Raw genomic sequence first — 19038 nt, 5'->3', positions numbered from 1 at the left:
GGACGGCAATGAACTAGAGTAAACGAATTTATACCAGAAAACACAGCAAACCATGGGCTTCTATGCTTTGCTATCTGGATTTACGCTCTGCTGCTTGCCTTTGCATTCCTAGTGAAATGCACTTCCATTCTCAGCCATTATCGAGTCTGCGATGGTAGACGGTCTGAACCGGCTGCATTCACTTTGCGCCAATTTGTCTTGCTCTGGTTATTCCTCTGTTGTTGAGTCTACCGCTCGGTCCGGTTGCCATTTCCAGGCAAGTGAGTACGCGGTGTCTGGCATGTATTTTCATTCTGTTCTGAGTCACCTTGGGTAGGTTCGGCCAAGATATTCTTGCACGGGCTATGAGAACAAAAAGAGAAACTGTAATTAGCCAAGAAGGTGGGTGAACAAAATCGTATACAGGCTAACATCGAGCTAATTGTAGTGTTGGCCATAATTGGTTAGCTCTCATTTGCCGAGTGACTCACAAAGATCCTGAGCCTCGTGTAGCTAAAATACGAGCCTATATAAATTGAACATCTGGAATTAGTATAGATATTCCAATTGAGGTTCTTACTGGTCTGGCTTTTGTCCAAAATGGTTGTCCACTATAACCCGCTCACTAAAGAGCCCTATCTCCAACTCCCAGCGCCATGTGCAAACATCATCATCACCCCACAACGTGAACACCAGATCGAAGAGACAGCTGCTGTGATGACCGAAATCCTCAACGATTCACGTGTGTACTCCTGGCTACAAGGGCCACCCTACCCTTTCCTGCCCGAGCATGGCGTGGACTGGATCAAAGCGAAAATAGCAGAACATAAAGATGTTGTGTCTACCCTGCAAAAAGAATTCGAAACATCGGACAGTCAGCAGGGTGACGGTTCGAATGGCCAAGGTGAACCAGAGTTCTTTGATAAAAGTCCTTTCGTCTGCATACGCGAAGTGATAAAAAGAGACCCTGCGACGGGCGCTCCGCTTGAAGATGTCCAGATCGGAGACTTTACACTAGTACGGTATGCATTCTATGAGTTGCCACCCGATAGCCCGGAACGTGCGCTGGCACAGAAGCAAAACGAGGATTTGCCTGTTGGGCACAAGGATATCATCTGGTGTATAGGATGTATGGAGATCCCCAGTGAGACTCAAGCTCAATTGCTAACAATATTAACAGACTATCTTTCTCCTACTCAACACGGCCGGGGGATTATGAGCGTTGCTGTTCGCACTGTCATTCAAGACTGGGCTATTCCGCGGATGAACCTTCATCTTCTTAGAGGCAGCTTTTATGCTGAGAATATGGGGAGCAGGAGAGTAATGGAGAAGAACAACTTCGAAGAGATTTGCACGTTGAAGGACTGGGCTCCGGTAAGCCCGAACAAGGGAGGAGGGAAGAAGTCTATTGTTGTGATGGCAAGCTATCCTAGGAGCTCGCCACGCCCGGTATGACAATTCTCGTCGTCATACACAGATTACTGGTATTATAAATTCAAGCCAGATGAAAGAAATCAAGCGAAAAAATATAAACTAAGCGAGGAAGCCGATAAAGAAAAAACGAGGCGGAAGTGGAAGAAGGCGTTGATTGAAATCAGGAAGCATGGAAGAGCCAAAAAGCGCAGTGGAAAATGAATTGCATTTGTATACTAGTAGTAAATTGATCAATTCATCTATCTCTATTTTTCAAATTAATTAATTTACTACGTGGTGGTGTAGTAAATTGAGGTTAAAGTAAAAAGTAAGAAAAGAGTTGCATATGGGTGATCTGTTGCATATGGGTGTCGGACCCTTGCTAGGGTCCGTATTTTTTCGAAATAAAATTACAGGGGCCGGTTACTCCGTAAGCGTACAGCTTATAATCTTGTGGGCCAAACTAGTACTGAGATTGAGATCAAGTTGGTAGAACAGCTGGAAAGATAGAAAGCTGATATCCACTACCTTCTAGCATGTCACAGAAGACCAGGAGGTTTTCAGATGATTATGTAGGCACCGCATCTTCACCGCCTCTAAATCGATATTGTCGATAATCAGTTTCTTTCTTCCCCTGTGCGCATACATTAAATCATCATGAGTTTTGTGGACCAAGCTAGTCCCGAGGACGAGACCAAGTTTTCTCAAGACCCACCATTGGTAAAATCACTCCAAGACTTGACTATAGTCGAGTCGTGGAAAGATGGAAAGCTGAAATCCACTACCTTCTACCATGTCACGGAAGATGAGGAGGTTTTCTTCGGCTTCGCGTCAAAGAATAAGCGCGAAATGACCATTGCGGAATTCAATTCATCTTTACAACGCGTCCAGGATAAAGATATTTATCCCGAGGTTTCCCCCAACACCCACTTGACTCTTGCACCGGAAGGACTAAGCGATTCTTTGGTTTACGTGAAACGACCAGGCTTACAGTGGTACGAGGATATGATCGGGACGAACCATCTCCCTAAAACCGTTCTCGATGAGACAATCGTCATGGAGCAGATCTCACGATCACCACATCAAAACATAATTCGATATTATGGCTGCCGTGTGAGACGTGGTTACATCACGTCCATCGTTCTCGAGCGACTTGATCAAACCTTGAAGGACTATGCCTCGACATCTGATTTTCAACAACTCGACAAAACGAAGTTTTTCGAATCTCTCAAGTCGGTGGTGGAGCACCTGCACACCTTAGGGCTAGCTCACAACGACATCAATCCGGATAACATCATGGTGAAGGATGGATCACCGGTGTTGATTGACTTTGACTCCTGTCAGCCTTTCGGGAAACGGCTACAGTCTTTGGGCACGTTGGGATGGTATGAAAAGCCGTTTTATACTTCCGAGAAAGAACATGATACGTATTCTCTTGGGAAGATACAGGAGTGGCTTCAGGCTTCTAAGTGATTTTAGAGCAACGCATTGCATTGCATTGCATTGTATATCTGAGAGCTATCTCTTTTCATCCTGCTGGCAATGATAATGACACGAGAAAAGACACCCAAAAAGACATGCTCACTCTGGTATTTCAATACATTCTATAAGAACTGTTGAACGTTACATGAAAGGGAAAGCTTAAGCACAAACTAGTTATTTATATGTTATAAACAGATGTTAAAACAGTAGCTACAGAGAGGTTACCTCGGGATTCTTTGAGAGGAAGTATAGTGTATATGTCAGAGTACCAGCCGTGGTGTGGAGTGGAAGGGACTGTAGGTGTCAAGCAATATTCTTAGATATGTTAGAAAGTGTACGGGGTGCCTATGTTCCATATACACTGAGAATTTCCTTTTCTGGTCAGTTTCACCTTTTTAGGTTTAACTTCCAACACGCATGTCAACTCGGCAGTCAAATCGGCAGTCAATCGGATATTAAAATGTCAAATTGTCAATGCTTCCAAGGTTTCCTTTGGATAGTCCCAACATCCCTACTAGATTAGTTAATTACTAATTCAATGGAAATTACAGTCCCGGGGATATCTGTGGGCTTTAAGTTGAAAGATCTTGGCTAAATATCGACGGTGTCTTGGCGCTTGGCACTCCGTCCATTCCGCCAGTGATAGATCTTATAGTTTCACGTGGCTCACCACGTTCCTGGACCATACAACCCCGAACTGGGTATTTTCTGTACATACTAACGCATGTGCCTGCCGATCCTGGCGAGCTGTAAGGTCATGCCGTTGTTGGTCATTCCGATTCGCTGATCATAACAAACGCCAGATTAAATGTTGGATGCCGCGAGGTGGCTGTGACTATGTTGTACCTTCAAAATGGAAACCAGCGTAATTTTTTCTCTTATATATGAGCCAGTCAAGCACCTGTTAGATTGTAGGCACTGAGGCAACCCCAGCAGTTTGACTTCTCAATTTCTTACCTTCCAGTTGACTCGTTTCTGCCGAAATGAAGCTCTCCTGGTCTCTCGTGCTGTCATCTGCAGCCGCAGCCACTGCGAGCTACTCAGGCAATCTGAACTACCGCAGTCCGTCTGAGCACCATCCAGGACTCGGTGTCTCCATTCACCGTGTTGCGAAGCGCGGGGCCCCCGGATCGTCCTTTGACCCATCCAAGTTGCACTTCACCCATGGAGTTGCTTCTGGAGATCCCTATGCAGACTCGGTGATTCTCTGGACTCGCTGCTCGCCGACTTTCGATGATGTTCACTCGAATACCTCTACACATGGTCTTGTTCCATTGTACAACCCAGTCCCGATCTACTCAGGGAATGAAGATGCAGAGGAGCAGGTGGCCGTGTCGAATGCTCCTGTTTGCTTGGATTACAAGGTCTCTGACGATGAGAGCTTCAAGCACATTGCAGCGGAAGGCACTGTGTATACCAGTTCCGACATTGACTATACTGTTAAGGTAAGCAATCTATTTATAGATCGTAAACTAGGGAAACTCGCTGATTGAATTACCAGGTCGAAGCATCCAAGTTGAAGCCATTCACCACCTATTTCTATCAGTTCCAAGTTTGTGATTCGGACAACAAGAGCCCGGTTGGAAGAACCAAGACTGCTCCTGATTCGGAGAAAGAGGTCGACCAGGTCAACCTGGCCGTTTACTCTTGCGCCAACTTCCGTATGTCTCCGCATTGACCTGTGTCTATGTGTGTGCGTGGACTGACAGAGAATATAGCATTCGGTTTCTTCAATGCCTACGGACACTCTGTGCGCAAGGATTCCGTGGACTACGTCGTCCATCTCGGGTAAGTGGCGCTTGATATTTGCATGAGAACTCGGACTGATTGTATAGTGATTATCTCTACGAATACAAGAATGGTGAATAGTAAGTGGAATCAACTCGAGAATGTCGACGACATCAGCTAAGATTTCCTTCAGTGGCTGGGGTAACAGCATGGGACGCATCCCTCTGCCGGACCGAACCATCGTCACCCTTTATGACTACCGCAAGCGCCTTGCCACCTACAGAACCGACTTGGATCTGCTTGCCAGTCATCAGAACTTTGCTTGGATTCCTGTCTGGGATGACCACGGTATGGCCCTATCGCATTCACGAAAGGTCTTTTTGGGTTCTAATTGCAGCAGAGGTCGCCGATAACACCTACCGGGATGGCTCTTCGGAGCTCAAGAACGACGAAAAGTCATTCATTCAGGACGGAGGTGTCTCCGTTGACCAGCGTAAGATGAACGCCGTCCGTGCTTACTTCGAATGGATGCCCATCAGGTGAGTCGTCCGTGACTAGTGCCAAGTCGTACGTGCTAACCGAGTCTAGACAAGTCGAGATGGACGATAACCTTCGCATCTGGAGAAACTTCAAGCTCGGAAAATTGGTGGACCTGATCATGCTGGACACCAGACAATACGACCGCTCCATCACCGATACCTACGATAACACTAACTACATTGACGAGATCAAAGATGACGCCGGTCGCAGTCTGATGGGAAGCCGTCAGGAGAACTGGCTGCAGCGTAACCTGATTGAGTCAGCCAACCGTGGTGCTCACTGGCGCATCCTCGGCAGCCAAATCAGTATGCTTTCCTTGGTCTAAAACTTGCAAAGTTATCTTATACTAACAGGATTATTGCAGTTTTCTCTCAGTTGAACATGTCAGCCACTATGGGCCCCGAGCAACCACTGAACCTGGATGCTTGGGATGGTTATATGGCGAGCAAGAACAGAACCTTGCAGACTCTCTACGACAACAAGATTGGAAACAACATCGTCATCGCGGGAGATACCCACGTCAACTGGGTCAGCGATCTAGCCTGGCTCGACCACACCCCTTACGACTCCAGCACTGGGTCCGGCTCCATCGGTGTGGAGTTCGGTGGAGCGGCCGTCAGCTCTCCCTCCTCATTCGGACAGAATACCACTATTCCTGCGGCAAACAATATCTCCCAGATCGTTGCTACTGATAGTGAGTCACTGCAGTGGTCTGAGGGATACTACCGTGGATACTTTGAGCTCCACATCACCCCTGAGCAAGTCGGAGCTCATTTCTTCGGCTTGCCTACCACCAAGGAGCGCAATTTCGGGGAGATCTCCCTGGCCAACTTCACTGTTAAGAGCGGTGAGAACCATTTGCAACGGAACTCGGACAATGCGGCCGCTGGCGGAGTCGTGGAGAACGGGTTCCTCAAGAATGGAAAGGTCGTGCAGAGTGGCATGGTCTACGATACTGAGACCAGTCGTTACTATTCGAACTAGTATGGTAATGTTTGAATGGGGTGGTGAAGAGAGAGGATTGTAACAGCACCAACTTTACTTGGGCCGTTCCTCATAAATAGAACACTTGCAGCACATATCTTTCGGGTACAGCAGAATTTGAAAACAGTTTACCCCAAGCCACTCGCCCTTTGCTTGTTGACCGTATCTGATACCGCACGAGTCTATCTCGATATTATTAGCCATAAGCAATGCTTCGCTCAGAGTACAACATGCCTAGATATTAACCTTGGAAACTGCCGCCAATCCAGGAAGGGATTAGTGTGGTCCCGGAGACGGCCGACAAACAAACAACCTTGGAACCTTGGAATCTTAAAAAGCGCGAGCCAATCAACTCCCTTACCATACAACCCCTGTGGAGCTCGGGTGTCTCCTTCCTTAGGTACCTACCATCTGTTGCTTCCAAGGTTGTCATAGGCTTAAAGAGAACTGTCTCGGCAGCTACTGACATTTATCTGTCAGCCACGCAATTTACGACTAAACTAAAGTGCAAATACAAACACGTATGGTAGACTGCAGCATGTTAACGGTGGGGCAGTTTCCACTGTTTTTACGAGGGCGAAGCTTGTGCTTAGCAAGCTCGGACGACCGTGCTCTAGGACTAATGCAAAAATCTTGAGTCTTGCTGTCTCAACTAATATAGTATCACCTAGCCCACTCATCTATATTAGTAGTGGAGAAAACAAGTGGCTCGATGGCGGGTCTATCTCTTTCCGAAGAAAACACTCTGGGGTACAATTCAGGGGTAGAACACGGGGCCGTATTGTGTAAGAGAGAAGCATTGTCGGAATCAATCCTGGAGAGCAAATTGACGGATCTGATTGATGCAGTGATCACATTAGCGTTGAGCTACTGAGCAAATAGTAAACTTGGAAAAGGTCAATTTTCCCCATCTTCAACTAAATCGACACCATTGGCCAAGTTCGATGCGGTCTCAGCATTCAGCTGAAGGAAATTGTCTTCTGCAAGCCTCAGTGTGGGTCTCCAATCTCATAACAGATTCATGGCCCTATCACCTGCATGTATGATGCAGCGACCGAGGGGATCACAAACTATTTTTATTGCGGGGCGAAGCGAAGCAATGTTGAGTAAATCATAAGCTTGGTGGGGCTAATTTCTGATCACTATAAAACGGCAGAATACCTAGGTAAAAAGTCTATATTACGTAATCACTACTAATCCATGGACGGGTCCACAGGTCCACGGGTCCAAATCTATAGGAATTCTGCTAAAGTTAGGCCAATTTCTGATACATGCAGATGACATTTATAAGATCTATAAAGTTCTGGAAAAGTAGCCACACGAAAATTTACGAAAATTTACGAAAATTGCTATAAACGGCAGACTGAACCTTAAAAAACAGGACTTATTTACTTCACTCCGCATGACTACAATATATCTGGATGCATAAGGCCCCGAAGATCCCTCGTATTATTTCGTCTTCTAGACCCTTACTAGCCTGGCTTTGAACTCAAATAAGAAGCACAATAAATGAAACCAACAATAACTAACAAGGAAAAACAAGTTGTTGGGTTAGGAAAACTAAATCAACTAGGAAAGCCTAACTATAATACGCCTGATGTCGGGATTATTATCGATGACAGATGTAAATAAATGCTAGGTTACTCGGCTGTGTCTCATTTTCCCAAACAGGAAGCTATCCGTATCTGCATTTCTGTGGCTAATACGAGCTCAGCTAACACAATTGGCTTCTTCAGGCGCCCCATATTACTCGGAACTTTGAATGGTCCCACGGAGTACGGAGTCCCTGAACTGATTGACATTCGCTCTGAAATAAATGGCTGGAAATAATTGTATCTTGACCATTCCAAACCTTGTATGTACTACCTTATGTGTTTTAGCAGGTTATTCTGGGCTTTCCAAGAAATGTCAGCCTACAGATCGGGAAATTATAACTGGGTAGAGTATGTTGATTATAGAAACAGCGTTCTGTACTCCGTACAGCATGTGTGTATCGAGGCAAAAATAGTTTCATGAAAGAATACTATGAATATGAAAAATTCCAGTCTTGTATACTGTAGAAAGTAAAATGGATGGATGTTTTTCTGTCTATCTTCATACATGGGGAGAAGCATCTATTTATGCTTCTCTTCGTATACTTCCATCATGATAAATCAGAAAGAACTGGTGAAGACTCGGTCAGAATTGGCAACAACGAGAAGTACTCAAAGCTAACAGAAAGCAGGCTCAATTGAAATCCCGAAGCGCCGATGCAGTAAGATGATAGTCTGTATACTGAGGACAGCGTTGTCATGATCAAACTGCATACAGCCAAGGGATGCAGGCTTCTTTCGGTAGGAGCCTGAGTGCAGATCCTGCATGACTGCGATCTGCCATGTAACCCCGAATTAGGGTTAGCATTGTAGTATGAAAAAGGGCCAGTATGGATGGGAATTAACTGGGTTTTTTTTTAACAGAGTAGGGAGTGGTAGGAAAAATATCGGATGCCGATTGGATTGAAGCGAGCTCAAAGAAGCGTGTGGCTAACCTTTTTGAGGGAAATAGCAGGCGAGACCCATCTGCTTGCATATTGTAGTTTAAGTGCATGGTTTGCATAGCCCTGCAGATCGCGAGATCGGAAGGTCAATCCTCCTTGGCACTTTCAAGTACGGAGTACAATATATATTAATGACACTGTCTGTTTTCTTCGGTCAACCCAGCCATCATCAGGATACATCTTCTATTCACAATGCATCTCTCAACTATTAGTGTGCTTCTTTCGGTTGCTCTAGCAGAAGCCGCGCCCTTCGTCACTCCTATCAGACATAAGACAAACAAGGTAAGCCCTAATACCCCTTTTCGACACCCCAGGTTATATAAGGTACAATGCTCATATTTCCCAGGAGTCGGATTACCCAAAAAGATGCTACCCAGACCCCTGTAAAGGAGTAACCTACGTGGACTCTACTGCTGTTTGCGGTGACCCACGACTCGGTCCGAAGAACCTCCCTGTGGCTTTCCCTCTCTCCAACGAGCTCGAGACATACTCCCGCTTTGGCGAGCTCTGCCCATTTGAGTTCCTGGAGAAATGGACCCTGGACGCTTCCGACCCGAAGGGTTATTGGATCTATCCAGACAGCGACGGATTTGCCCAAACACCTAAGGATGTGTCTATTCTAGGGAATTACACACTCCGCGTGGGCCAGAAGCTTGATAGATTCGGGTCCGAACATGGGAATTTTCTGGCACCTCTTGGAGCTCCATATATCGAGCGATCTCTGCCACCATCCAATCTTTTCGCGCCGTCCAATAGTAGCTTCCCGTACAACTACCATGTCTACGAAGTGACTAAGGAATTTGACGTTCTCTTGGGGCCCATCGCGGCTTGGTTTGAGCAGCCCGGGTTTGGATCGCAGCTTTTGGCTCGGTCCAGTGTCGCGGATCTGTTGAAAGGAGGGTTCTTGAAAAGACTGGAATTGAAGGACTATGATGAAGCTGATGAATACTCTGCGGGTTATCTGCCTGCTCCCGAAAAGCCTTCCACTTAAGTATGTCTTGGGGGATATTATGGGTCACAAGGCGGGGTTTACTTTTGAGGCATTGAGTTCTGTTTCTTCCAGTAAATGTTACTTCACTTTTCAATATACAAATGCAATGCCACTAATAGTTTCTGAGCATTCGTGCCCTGCAGCTCTACAAAGTAATTGAATTAAGCGTAAGGCCTAGAGTTCAAAAGTATGTGGGCAGAAAACTTGTACGAACGATGGGAAGAAAAGGCACTGATATTTTGTGAAACGCAGGGTAAAGAATGAGACAAGGATTGAAAGATATTGAATGATTAGATACAATGAAAATGATTTCAAGTATATTCCGATAGCCTAGCTTCCAATATCAGATTGGAATGGCATTACTGACCTTCCGATTTAGCTTGACAGGGTATGCCAGCATGCTACTCATTGTTAGTCTAAATGTCAAGAAGTAGAAGGACAGCAGGGCATACTCCTTTCCAGCTTGAGTGCAGCCGCAACCACAGAATATCGATAGGGGGTAGCAGAAGATCTAAAAAGGGCTTCCATGAGCCTGGAGCCAAGCAAGAGTCTTCGTGCTGTCCCCAAGAAGACACTGTATTTACTTACCGCTGCTACAATGGTAGAGAAAAACCCTGTCGATTTCGTCAGACATGGGCTCACTTTGCAGCAATTCACACAGAAGAATTGAACTTACCGACTGTTGGGCCCACCACCTTACAGTTGCATGGGTTCTGATCAGTGCCGCATTGAAAGCAGATAGGAAAGATCGGAAAGAAAGGGACGTCACACATGGTCTCAGGTTTGGCTGAGCTGCAGGGCCTTGAACTGGAATATGGAGAGAAATGACCCAGCCTTTATCCAGAGACGTTACCTCGAACGAGTTTCCCCGGATGGAGCACTCACCCAGTCACGTCGTAGTCATGAGTCTGGGTTTCAATCATGATGACGCAGATGAGATCGAGATCCACCGATCGTCCTGTTTTAGGTAGTAGTGGGGGGTTTAGTTCATGCTGGGGTGAGATGATCTTCATGATAACAAGCAAAGATAACGAATGCTGTATATCCAACCCATCGGATCAAAGTAGATCAAGTCCAAGGATGTACGGAGAATAACCCCAGATGTCCTTCCGGGCTAACATTAACCTCGAAAATGCCGGGATCGGGCCGGTGCCTCCCGATAAAAAATTACTCAGCAAGTGGCTAGAGGACCTCAGGTACCTAGGCAACTCCAAAGGAAGCCACACTCCGACACAGCCACGATGCATGCCATTTCCCCTCGAATCAAAACGTCATTTTCGACTCCAAAAGACCGTTGACAAAGGTCTCAAGCCCCTGAATCGTCTCATCTTCAGCCCTGCCCCCGCTGGAATTCAAACAGCATTCCTGTCGTGCAAGGAACATCCAGATCCACTCCAGGCAGCAACAGTGCCTAGAAAGGACTTAAGGCTGAAACTATCTGCAACAAGACTCCTGTTCTTGGCATATAGTCCATCGTTTTTTTTCACCCCGTTTTCTTCCTTTGATTTCAACCAACTTACCTAGTCTTCGGCTCTTTGCCTCACTTTTTTCTCAATTACAAAACCCCCGACTCACTAGACCCTCCGGTACCCCGATAAACGATCCCCCACCATGGGCGCCCGCAATCTCATTCCCCTCATCCTCCTCCTCGTCTTTGTCGGCGTCATTGCCGCGGTCGGATTCGTCGTCTACAGCATCGTCCAGGATGTAGGCAAAAGCACGCGCGAAAAGATGGAGCGCAAGAATATTGCTTTCACTAAGGACGGCATGAAAGTGCAAGTAAGGGAGGTCAAGGATGAGGCCTACAAGGACCGGACCCAGAGGTGTGTTTTGTCTCGCTCTGTTCCTTTCCTGCCATTGCTCTTCGTGCCGACTGACCCGATATTTTCCCCGTAGCGTCCTTTACAACATGTGGAACCACACTTCCTTCCCCGCTTACAAGAGCCGGCTGTGGGATATGGCTGGCTCGTCTTCGGAGCAGAAGGATGATGAGAAACGCAAGTAGTATGTCGGACATGCATCCTTTTTTTCGGTTACATATCTAGTTCGACTGAACTGACCCGTTCTGCACCAGGTTTCGCTATGAACACTCCTCTGCGGATTTACACTGGACATATTTTCTGCATCTATCCCCATTCCATCTACAAGTTTCATCGGATTCTCTAGTCCTTGGCAAAGGGCTGGTCCCCGAATATAGCGTGCACTCCTGTTTTGAGGGATGGACTTTGACATTTTCATATCCTTGTTCATACCCATTTCTGCCTTTTATGGTCTCGGTAAAGGCTTCATGAATGATGGTCAGCCTTTATATGATCTTACTTTCTATTTCAAACCTGCATATCACTATGCGTCGTACATTCTGAATTCTGTTTCGTAAATCAATACAAGGTTCTACTAGTAAACTTGACTTTGCTTCGAGATCGCGTCTAGTTTACGTTGTTTAGTATGGTAAACACTGACAGATCAAGCTTTGAGCTGGTGTCAATTGATTGGATTCCATTCTGATGGGACAGTAAATGAGTGTAATAGACATTGCCCCAATCCATTGAACTGATATTGATATCATAGAATTGAAGATCCGCATCTCTAGCCAGAGATCTCAAGATTCATTCCTCGGTATTCCACCATAGGCGCACTATAAATGTGGCAGTTCTCATTCCCATTCCTTACGCTTTAGCCTCGGCCTTGCGGCGTGCGTAGTAGCTCTCATCCTGGTTCAAAAGGAAGAACGGTTCCGGTTCCGGCTGCCCACTACCACCATACCAGGTCGGCTTAACCAATGTCATGGGCGTATCGTCTCGCCGGTTGTTGGTGAAAGCCATTTCGAAAGTCTTGGCCCACTGGACTCTGTTGTTCAAGCCCTCAAGGCCCCACAGCTCCTGCAGGAAATGCAGGATTGAGCTATGGGTGTAGGCCGAATTGTCGGCGTACATGGTGCCTTGATCGTGGATGAGGAGATTGGGCGGTACCCAGGGTGATATTATGAAGGCAGGGACACTGCGGTAAAAGGATAAGCTGAGCGTTCATGCGGCCAACTCCAATTGGGATTAGAATGCATACCGGACTCCCAGACGTGTAAAGTCATAAGTAAAATTGTGGTTTGATGACTTGCCCTTGAAGATGATACCGTCTTCGGGTTGAGGCACGTTGAGCGGAGTGGGGACATGGTCAGCAAACCCACCGTGCTCATCAAAGTTGATGATCAAAACACTATATTCGAGTGTTAGTATTGCACTCGGTATGAGGATGACGAAACTGACGCATTGTCCCAGTACTTGGAGCGACGGAGGGCGTCGTACAAGTGCTTGACCATCTGCTCCCCCGCTGCCATGCTGCTGGTAGGATGCATTGAGTCGACTGTGCAGCACTCAGGGTTTAGGTACGAGAATGAAGGCAGGGTGCCAGCTTCCAGGTCATGGTAGAGCTCCGTCGCATGGACGAGACGGTCCATTGCGTTGTCTTGCACCCACTTGATACTATCGTTAGTCACCGAGCTGACACTTCGTTAGGTCTAGGGAGTGACTGACTTTATACATGAATGCATCGACGATGTCGGTCTCGTAGTACTATATAGAAGTGTTTAGTCAGGCGTCAGTATAAAGGAACGAGATGTATCTCACATTCTTCCAGCTGATATTTTTCTTGCTGAGCGATTCAAAGATCGAAACCGCACAGGTAGTCCCAGTCACATTGTTCCAGAACCCAGCGGACTGATAGGTGTTATCAACAAAGCCGCAGGATGAGCCTGAGGTTGCGAATTGGCGATTAGGGTTAGTGGGACCCGGGTGCTCGGCGAACTACAAGGGAAAGTCTATAGTCAGTTATCTGCAATATATGTATATGTAGATCAAATATAACCCACGTATGAATCAAAGAAGGCAAAATTGCTTGCCAACTCCGCCAGAGTAGCGGTCTTCTTCTGGTTCAAGGCCTTGATCACGAATGCTGAATCTCCAGGGGTAGCATTGTACTTCTCCGATTGGCGCTCGATAAAACCTGCCATATTAGGGACATCATCCTTTGCCGGGTTCCACTGGCGGAAGATTTCGTAGGTGACTCCACCAAAGTTGTGATCTGGGTCTTTTAGTGGCACCTCGGTTGCATCCGGCTCAGCACAGATTGCTAGTGGCTCCCCATAGACCGTCCAATTGGGGTTGGTGTAGTCATTGCAAAATGTAAGATTGCGCAAATTATCGATATCTGGATGGAAGTCCCAGTAGCCGGCAATGTTGTCAAACGAGTGGTTCTCAAGAGTGAGATAAATGACATGCTTGATCTGGTAGTTCTGAAATAAGCCATCTGGTCCTTGCCCACCTAGGCAGGTGGAAATTATAGATGTGCAACCTACTCACGTTCTCTCGTAGCTGGCCCCACACCTGAGCACCCCCAGTTGGACGAGTGGATGCAAGACTGGCCAGAGCCGCCAGAACGACGAAGCCCCAGTAGAGAATCATGGTGACTTTTGTTCAACGCAAGACTGTGAGCTCCTTCGTGAACAAGTGCAAAGAAACAAAAAGTAAAAGTAAAGAAAGGAAGTCGAGGAGTGAAGCATGAAGAAGTGAAAGCAAATGTGTTCGCAACTGCCTTATTGCCATCTCCAAACTTCTACTTCTACCTCTAACTACCGTGGGCACCCTCCCCGTGCATTTAAAATCCTATGGGGTTTACAAAGATCCCAGATACTATAGTAGTTGATACAACGAAGTATAATAGGTAGTCTCATCGGGTAGTTGTAATAGACATTAGCCCCTCTTAGGGCTGGAAATATACGGAGTATGTATATTCATTTGCGCCTGCTATCTGCAGAATACGCCGCCCTCATTTGCTGCTGGATCTGTATTTTCTCATTTGCTATTTGCTCTTTTTCTCTTGTCTTTGCCTTAGCATGTTGATATCAAAATATTCAACCAGATAATATACTACCCTAGCTCTGAAAGCAGTGGCACGAGCTCGTAGTACATATATTAATGTTGACATGTGAGTGTGTGGAGTCATGGATTAGAAATGTCTGTTCCTTATTGGTCCCACATCTCGAGTTAAGCACCGGGAGTCCCTCTCAGAGACCCACTCGACCCCACACCAAAGCTAGACCTCCTCGAATCAGAGTTGCACGTGCCCTGTCCATGAGGGGAATGCCAAGCACGTTGTCTTCCTGGGTCACTCGATAGGCTGTGGTAGGCAATAGGAGCTGATCATTTCTTTGTCGATATGTAAGGCTATAAGCATGGGAAACCTCATGACTGCATCGCGTGCTCTCACTGGTTAATTCTCTTATCTCCCGCATCCCTCGCTTTCACTTAAACAAACATTCCCAAACCCCATTCAAGGGATACTGCAAGGTTTCATTTCAGTTTTCAATCCCACCTCACCGTGAAATTCCTCAACCGGCCTGATGTCGAGTTATATGCCCCTCCCCGATCGCAGTCCTTCTTCGGAGGATGAAAAGGACTCTCGTTCTCAACTTCGACCAGATGTCGAGGCGGGGAACAGCACAAGCCGTCCTAAGGACTCGGAGCGAAGGTCTTCCCGCTTCATCGACGGTCGCACCGTGTCCGATGCCATCATTGGTCTTTCTGACGGCATGACTGTGCCTTTCGCCCTAACTGCTGGACTGTCTGCATTGGGCGACACCAAAATTGTTGTTTTCGGTGGACTTGCCGAACTCATCGCAGGAGCTATATCGATGGGACTCGGCGGGTATCTGGGTGCTAAGAGTGAGGAGTAAGTTTGCCTAGATCCTGACACCTACCTCCTATGAAAATATGCTAGGAGATATTCTGGAGATCCGATTCCTGACATATTTGTAGGGAGTCATACAAAGCTACATTGGAAGAAACCCAGGCGCAGACAATAACGGATCCCGCCTTTGTGTCCGATACCATCTCCGACATCTTCGAACCCTACGAGATGCCCTCTGAACTGGTCTCACAACTCAAACTTCATCTGTCTCACTCTCCTATGCTTCCATCCTTCCTCATGAACTTCCACCACACGCTGCCTGAACCGTCAGACTCACGAGCTATCGTCTGTGCTTTGACAATTGCCCTAGGATACTTTATCGGTGGATTTATTCCTCTCATACCATACTTTTTCGTCGGACCCCATGAAGCCTTCATCGCCCTGCGGTGGTCCATTGCTACCATGGTCATTGCGCTGTTTATCTTCGGATATGTAAAGACATGCTTTGTCAGTGGCTGGCGCGGTCGTCGAAATATCCGCAAGGGTGCCATTGGGGGTATACAAATGGTCCTGGTGGGCGGCATTGCCGCCGGTTCTGCAATGGGGCTGGTGAAAGGCTTCCAGATGCTGGCTGATGGTTCTGACGACCAAAAACATGACTGAATGGCCATCGAAAACTTTCTACTGTCCCGTGGCGTTGGCACTGAGCGGCTATCTTTTCTTTGTCTCTCGATTTACGGCGATACATCGGCTGGCGTTTGGGGGTTAGATTTGCAAACTACATAACCAAAATTGAGCGAGGACTTTGATCCAGTCATTCAATGGCTGCCTTTTTCCCAGTAAATGTTTCTATCAGTACAAACCTTGTTTCCCATGATATTGTCAGTCCTGGCATCACTAAGAGTAAACCGACATCTGCATACCACAGGTATCTTCCTTCATGGGTGTTGCCGCCATTGTGAGGTGCCAAACAAAATTCAAGCCACTGAAAATCTTTTGCTGTGGTCATGCCCTTGGGCAAGGCGCATTCATCAACGCGACGTCCTTTGGCACCTTCTCCATGGACTTCCCCCAGGTGTCTTGCCATGATCGGTTAACGAGGCGGTCTGCCAATGATAACAGAACGCAATATATCGCACGTCCGAAAAGATAAACATGTCTTATGCCAGCCCTTCCTGTTTCCCCCGAATGGAATCTTTCTGAGTCTGGTACACCCCGTCTTTGCTGTCCACTATCGCTTCTTGTTCTAGCGCCTCCAGCAGATCAAGCACGTAGTCTTGGCAATTCCAGCCCCGTATCTCATTGTGAACGGTGACTTGACTAGCAATGGTCTTGATGGAGTTGATTTTGGCGACATCCACATCATATATGTGAATCAACTCCACCAACCTTTCCGATTGTCGAACATCTGTTGTTTCCATCTCATATCGGAATCGACCATCTGAACCTGCCACCTGAAGGAAAATTTTGTTTTCTTCTCCGGGTGCATCGATGAAAACACCCCAGTGTTTGTAAACCCCGTCGCTGATGCTGATGGCAACATAAATTGAGACCGCCGGCGACATATTGAATGCGATAGATGGGTAGGCAATCCTGTGAGTTGTCAGGAATCTTAATGAAAGCAGTATTCTTTAGCAGTGCCCACTGTGTTCTCTAGTGCTTCGGGTGGTTAGTGTATATGAAGCTTTGAACAGAAGCGGGGACTAAAAAAAAGATAGTGACCGCAGTCATAAGATGTATATCAAATCTCCGTCTGGACAGGAAACACTTGAGATAAGCGCCGAACATAATGCACAAGCCTCTAGTATTCTATTTTTGGTTTTGGTGGCAGCATATCCAATGAATAATGAGAGAAGCACTTAGGCTACAAAGATACATATAATTAGCATTTCTTGTTTGAAATGCCAGCGCATATACAGACTAGCGAGCCTATGCTTGGCACGACACGCGATTACGAGAATGTACACTATATCTTTGCCAAAAAAAAGGTTTGCCCCAAGGAATAGTATAAAATGCAAAATGTACAATGTAGTCATTTCCCCCACTGACCGCATCGGGTTTGCGGGGATGGAGTATGATAGCCTGGCAGGATCGACAACGCAGAAACGTCGATCATGGTATTGTGTATCACGGGCGCGTTAAATGGAATTTACTTACTTTGAAATGTAAGCCTGTGCGATGCCAAGGGCTCACAAAAATGGTTTCTGGCATCTGCATATCTTGACAAAGCAGCCAAGTTAGGTGACCTCACCGAGTATTCATCGAAGTACGGGGTAGCATTATAGGGATATCTTGCATTCTTGCCCTGCACCCAAATCCCGATAAGGCTTAGTAGTAAGGCGAACAAACCAACCTTGGAAGGGAACGAGATTACGGCTTGACTTCATATATGTGGCGCAGCTCAACACACCATCAGCCTTGCATCACTTCTACCTAGGTAAGCCCACTTTAGGCAACCGCCTCCAGATACGAATACGGAGTCAGGTTCGAAAGATGGATACACAGCCAACATTATTGTAATAAAAAGCCTCGGCATACCTACAGTTTACGGAGTAACGACTGCCTATATTGTAAGATGCCCAGCTTTGACGCTAGATTGGAGATGAGGTCAAGGGGTGATTGGCTGCGGTCGCGCGACACTCTCTGAAACGCATGTGTACGAGAGTCAAGGGGTGGAAAGTATATTCTATCACAGCTGTTCCTTGTGCAGTTTCATTATTTCTTTTTATGAGATGTTATTGACTGGTCGAAATCAGGAGGCTGGTATCCCCTAAAGGAGGGGTGTTATTATGTTATTATCCCCTGAGGCCATGCTGCACATCCTCATCTATGTAAGCGCTGGCCCCATATAAAACGGCCCTAATAGTGTCAGACTTATGTTTTTTTCTCCTATCCGGTTTAGCTTGTGACTATCAAGTATGTGGCTGAGCCACATAACTGGGGCAATTCAATGTCAATGCCTAACTACCAACTATACTAGTAGAGTACTACCTAGGTATAACATCTAGATGTTGACCGTTGGCCAGCTTTAATATGAAGTACAGAGTATGAGGTACAGAGTAGTGCTATTTTGAATCACCAGGACGACGGTTGAGCTGGGTCAGAGGTGCATAAGCGAAATTAGACAGTTCGGATGGATTTCAATACCGGGACTCGATCGATGGGGGCAATGGAGAATCAGCCAATCAGACCTCTATGATGGATCTTATATGGAAAATTTGCGAAAATTTGGGTCCCGGCGAGTAATTTTGAACTGGATCGATACATTTAATAATGAATTTAATTGATTTAAAAAATCAAAAATCAAATTCATCAAGTCTCATCGAGATAGCATCGAGATAGCATCACGCTATATCGATCATCGCTATATCAATACATACACCCAATATATAAGTTATACAAATTGTAGATGTATCATCGGGAGTCTCGGAGTCGTCTGCATAAAAACCTAACGTGTCGGACCATTGGCCTAACAAAGTCCGAGATATGCCTAGAAATCACAATGTGATCTCCGCGGCATCCGTGGCTTCCGATCAAATTCTCAGACCGGATGTCCACTGTATTAACGAATACTGCCGAGGGCTCCGGTCAGAATTGCAATAGAGATGAGATGAACAATTAGAAAATAACTTCTTTTATGCTCTGTACCTGAAAAAGGGATCGAAGATAAATAATAAGCTAAAACAACTAGTGACGCCATAGACAC

General features: G+C 46.4%; 9 protein-coding genes across 9 annotated transcripts; 6 read left to right on the top strand and 3 right to left on the bottom strand.

Annotated features, from left to right (window-relative positions):
* Window positions 1–579: 579 nt before the first annotated feature.
* N7489_006954 (GNAT family N-acetyltransferase) lies at window positions 580–1434 on the top strand (the record flags this gene model as incomplete). Its single annotated transcript, XM_056712704.1, has 2 exons — window positions 580–1108; window positions 1160–1434. 2 exons carry the CDS (start codon window positions 580–582, stop codon window positions 1432–1434), a joined length of 804 nt encoding a protein of 267 aa, XP_056566419.1.
* Window positions 1435–2049: 615 nt separating this feature from the next.
* On the top strand, window positions 2050–2865 carry N7489_006953 (uncharacterized protein; the record flags this gene model as incomplete). Its single annotated transcript, XM_056712703.1, has 1 exon — window positions 2050–2865. One exon carries the CDS (start codon window positions 2050–2052, stop codon window positions 2863–2865), a length of 816 nt encoding a protein of 271 aa, XP_056566418.1.
* Window positions 2866–3857: 992 nt separating this feature from the next.
* Window positions 3858–6126, top strand: N7489_006952 (alkaline phosphatase D family protein; the record flags this gene model as incomplete). Its single annotated transcript, XM_056712702.1, has 8 exons — window positions 3858–4319; window positions 4376–4535; window positions 4593–4662; window positions 4710–4742; window positions 4796–4950; window positions 5003–5141; window positions 5191–5447; window positions 5507–6126. The coding sequence occupies 8 exons, from the start codon at window positions 3858–3860 to the stop codon at window positions 6124–6126; spliced, it is 1896 nt and encodes a 631-aa protein (XP_056566417.1).
* Window positions 6127–8854: 2728 nt separating this feature from the next.
* On the top strand, window positions 8855–9653 carry N7489_006951 (TNT domain-containing protein; the record flags this gene model as incomplete). Its single annotated transcript, XM_056712701.1, has 2 exons — window positions 8855–8944; window positions 9009–9653. The coding sequence occupies 2 exons, from the start codon at window positions 8855–8857 to the stop codon at window positions 9651–9653; spliced, it is 735 nt and encodes a 244-aa protein (XP_056566416.1).
* A 345-nt stretch (window positions 9654–9998) lies between these two features.
* On the bottom strand, window positions 9999–10460 carry N7489_006950 (uncharacterized protein). Its single transcript, XM_056712700.1, has 2 exons — window positions 10330–10460; window positions 9999–10164 (listed from the first exon to the last, which is right to left on the bottom strand). The coding sequence occupies exons 1-2, from the start codon at window positions 10424–10426 to the stop codon at window positions 10070–10072; spliced, it is 192 nt and encodes a 63-aa protein (XP_056566415.1). The 5' UTR covers window positions 10427–10460; the 3' UTR covers window positions 9999–10069.
* An 804-nt stretch (window positions 10461–11264) lies between these two features.
* Window positions 11265–11658, top strand: N7489_006949 (uncharacterized protein; the record flags this gene model as incomplete). The annotated part of the gene is made up of 2 exons (XM_056712699.1): window positions 11265–11476; window positions 11550–11658. The coding sequence occupies 2 exons, from the start codon at window positions 11265–11267 to the stop codon at window positions 11656–11658; spliced, it is 321 nt and encodes a 106-aa protein (XP_056566414.1).
* Window positions 11659–12319: 661 nt separating this feature from the next.
* N7489_006948 (uncharacterized protein) lies at window positions 12320–14107 on the bottom strand (the record flags this gene model as incomplete). Its single annotated transcript, XM_056712698.1, has 7 exons — window positions 12320–12650; window positions 12714–12863; window positions 12914–13122; window positions 13181–13219; window positions 13274–13450; window positions 13516–13929; window positions 14006–14107. The coding sequence occupies 7 exons, from the start codon at window positions 14105–14107 to the stop codon at window positions 12320–12322; spliced, it is 1422 nt and encodes a 473-aa protein (XP_056566413.1).
* A 938-nt stretch (window positions 14108–15045) lies between these two features.
* Window positions 15046–15995, top strand: N7489_006947 (VIT1/CCC1 transporter family protein; the record flags this gene model as incomplete). Its single annotated transcript, XM_056712697.1, has 2 exons — window positions 15046–15374; window positions 15461–15995. The coding sequence occupies 2 exons, from the start codon at window positions 15046–15048 to the stop codon at window positions 15993–15995; spliced, it is 864 nt and encodes a 287-aa protein (XP_056566412.1).
* A 497-nt stretch (window positions 15996–16492) lies between these two features.
* N7489_006946 (uncharacterized protein) lies at window positions 16493–16897 on the bottom strand (the record flags this gene model as incomplete). Its single annotated transcript, XM_056712696.1, has 1 exon — window positions 16493–16897. The coding sequence occupies one exon, from the start codon at window positions 16895–16897 to the stop codon at window positions 16493–16495; it is 405 nt and encodes a 134-aa protein (XP_056566411.1).
* Window positions 16898–19038: the final 2141 nt, after the last annotated feature.

This window comes from Penicillium chrysogenum (assembly GCF_028827035.1).
Source record: "Penicillium chrysogenum strain IBT 35668 chromosome Unknown utg000004l_segment0_segment0, whole genome shotgun sequence".
Lineage (NCBI taxonomy): Eukaryota > Fungi > Ascomycota > Eurotiomycetes > Eurotiales > Aspergillaceae > Penicillium > Penicillium chrysogenum.
The sequence above is the reverse complement of the archived record's forward strand: the minus strand, read 5'-3'. Positions and strand labels throughout refer to the sequence as shown.

Excerpts from the sequence above, each read along its gene's own strand:
- N7489_006950 (XM_056712700.1), bottom strand. The coding sequence starts at position 10,426 with ATGTGTGACGTCCCTTTCTTTCCGATCTTTCCTATCTGCTTTCAATGC. Across the intron at positions 10,165-10,329 it reads GGTGGTGGGCCCAACAGTCG|ATCTTCTGCTACCCCCTATC; the intron begins GTAAGTTCAATT and ends AGCCCTTTTTAG.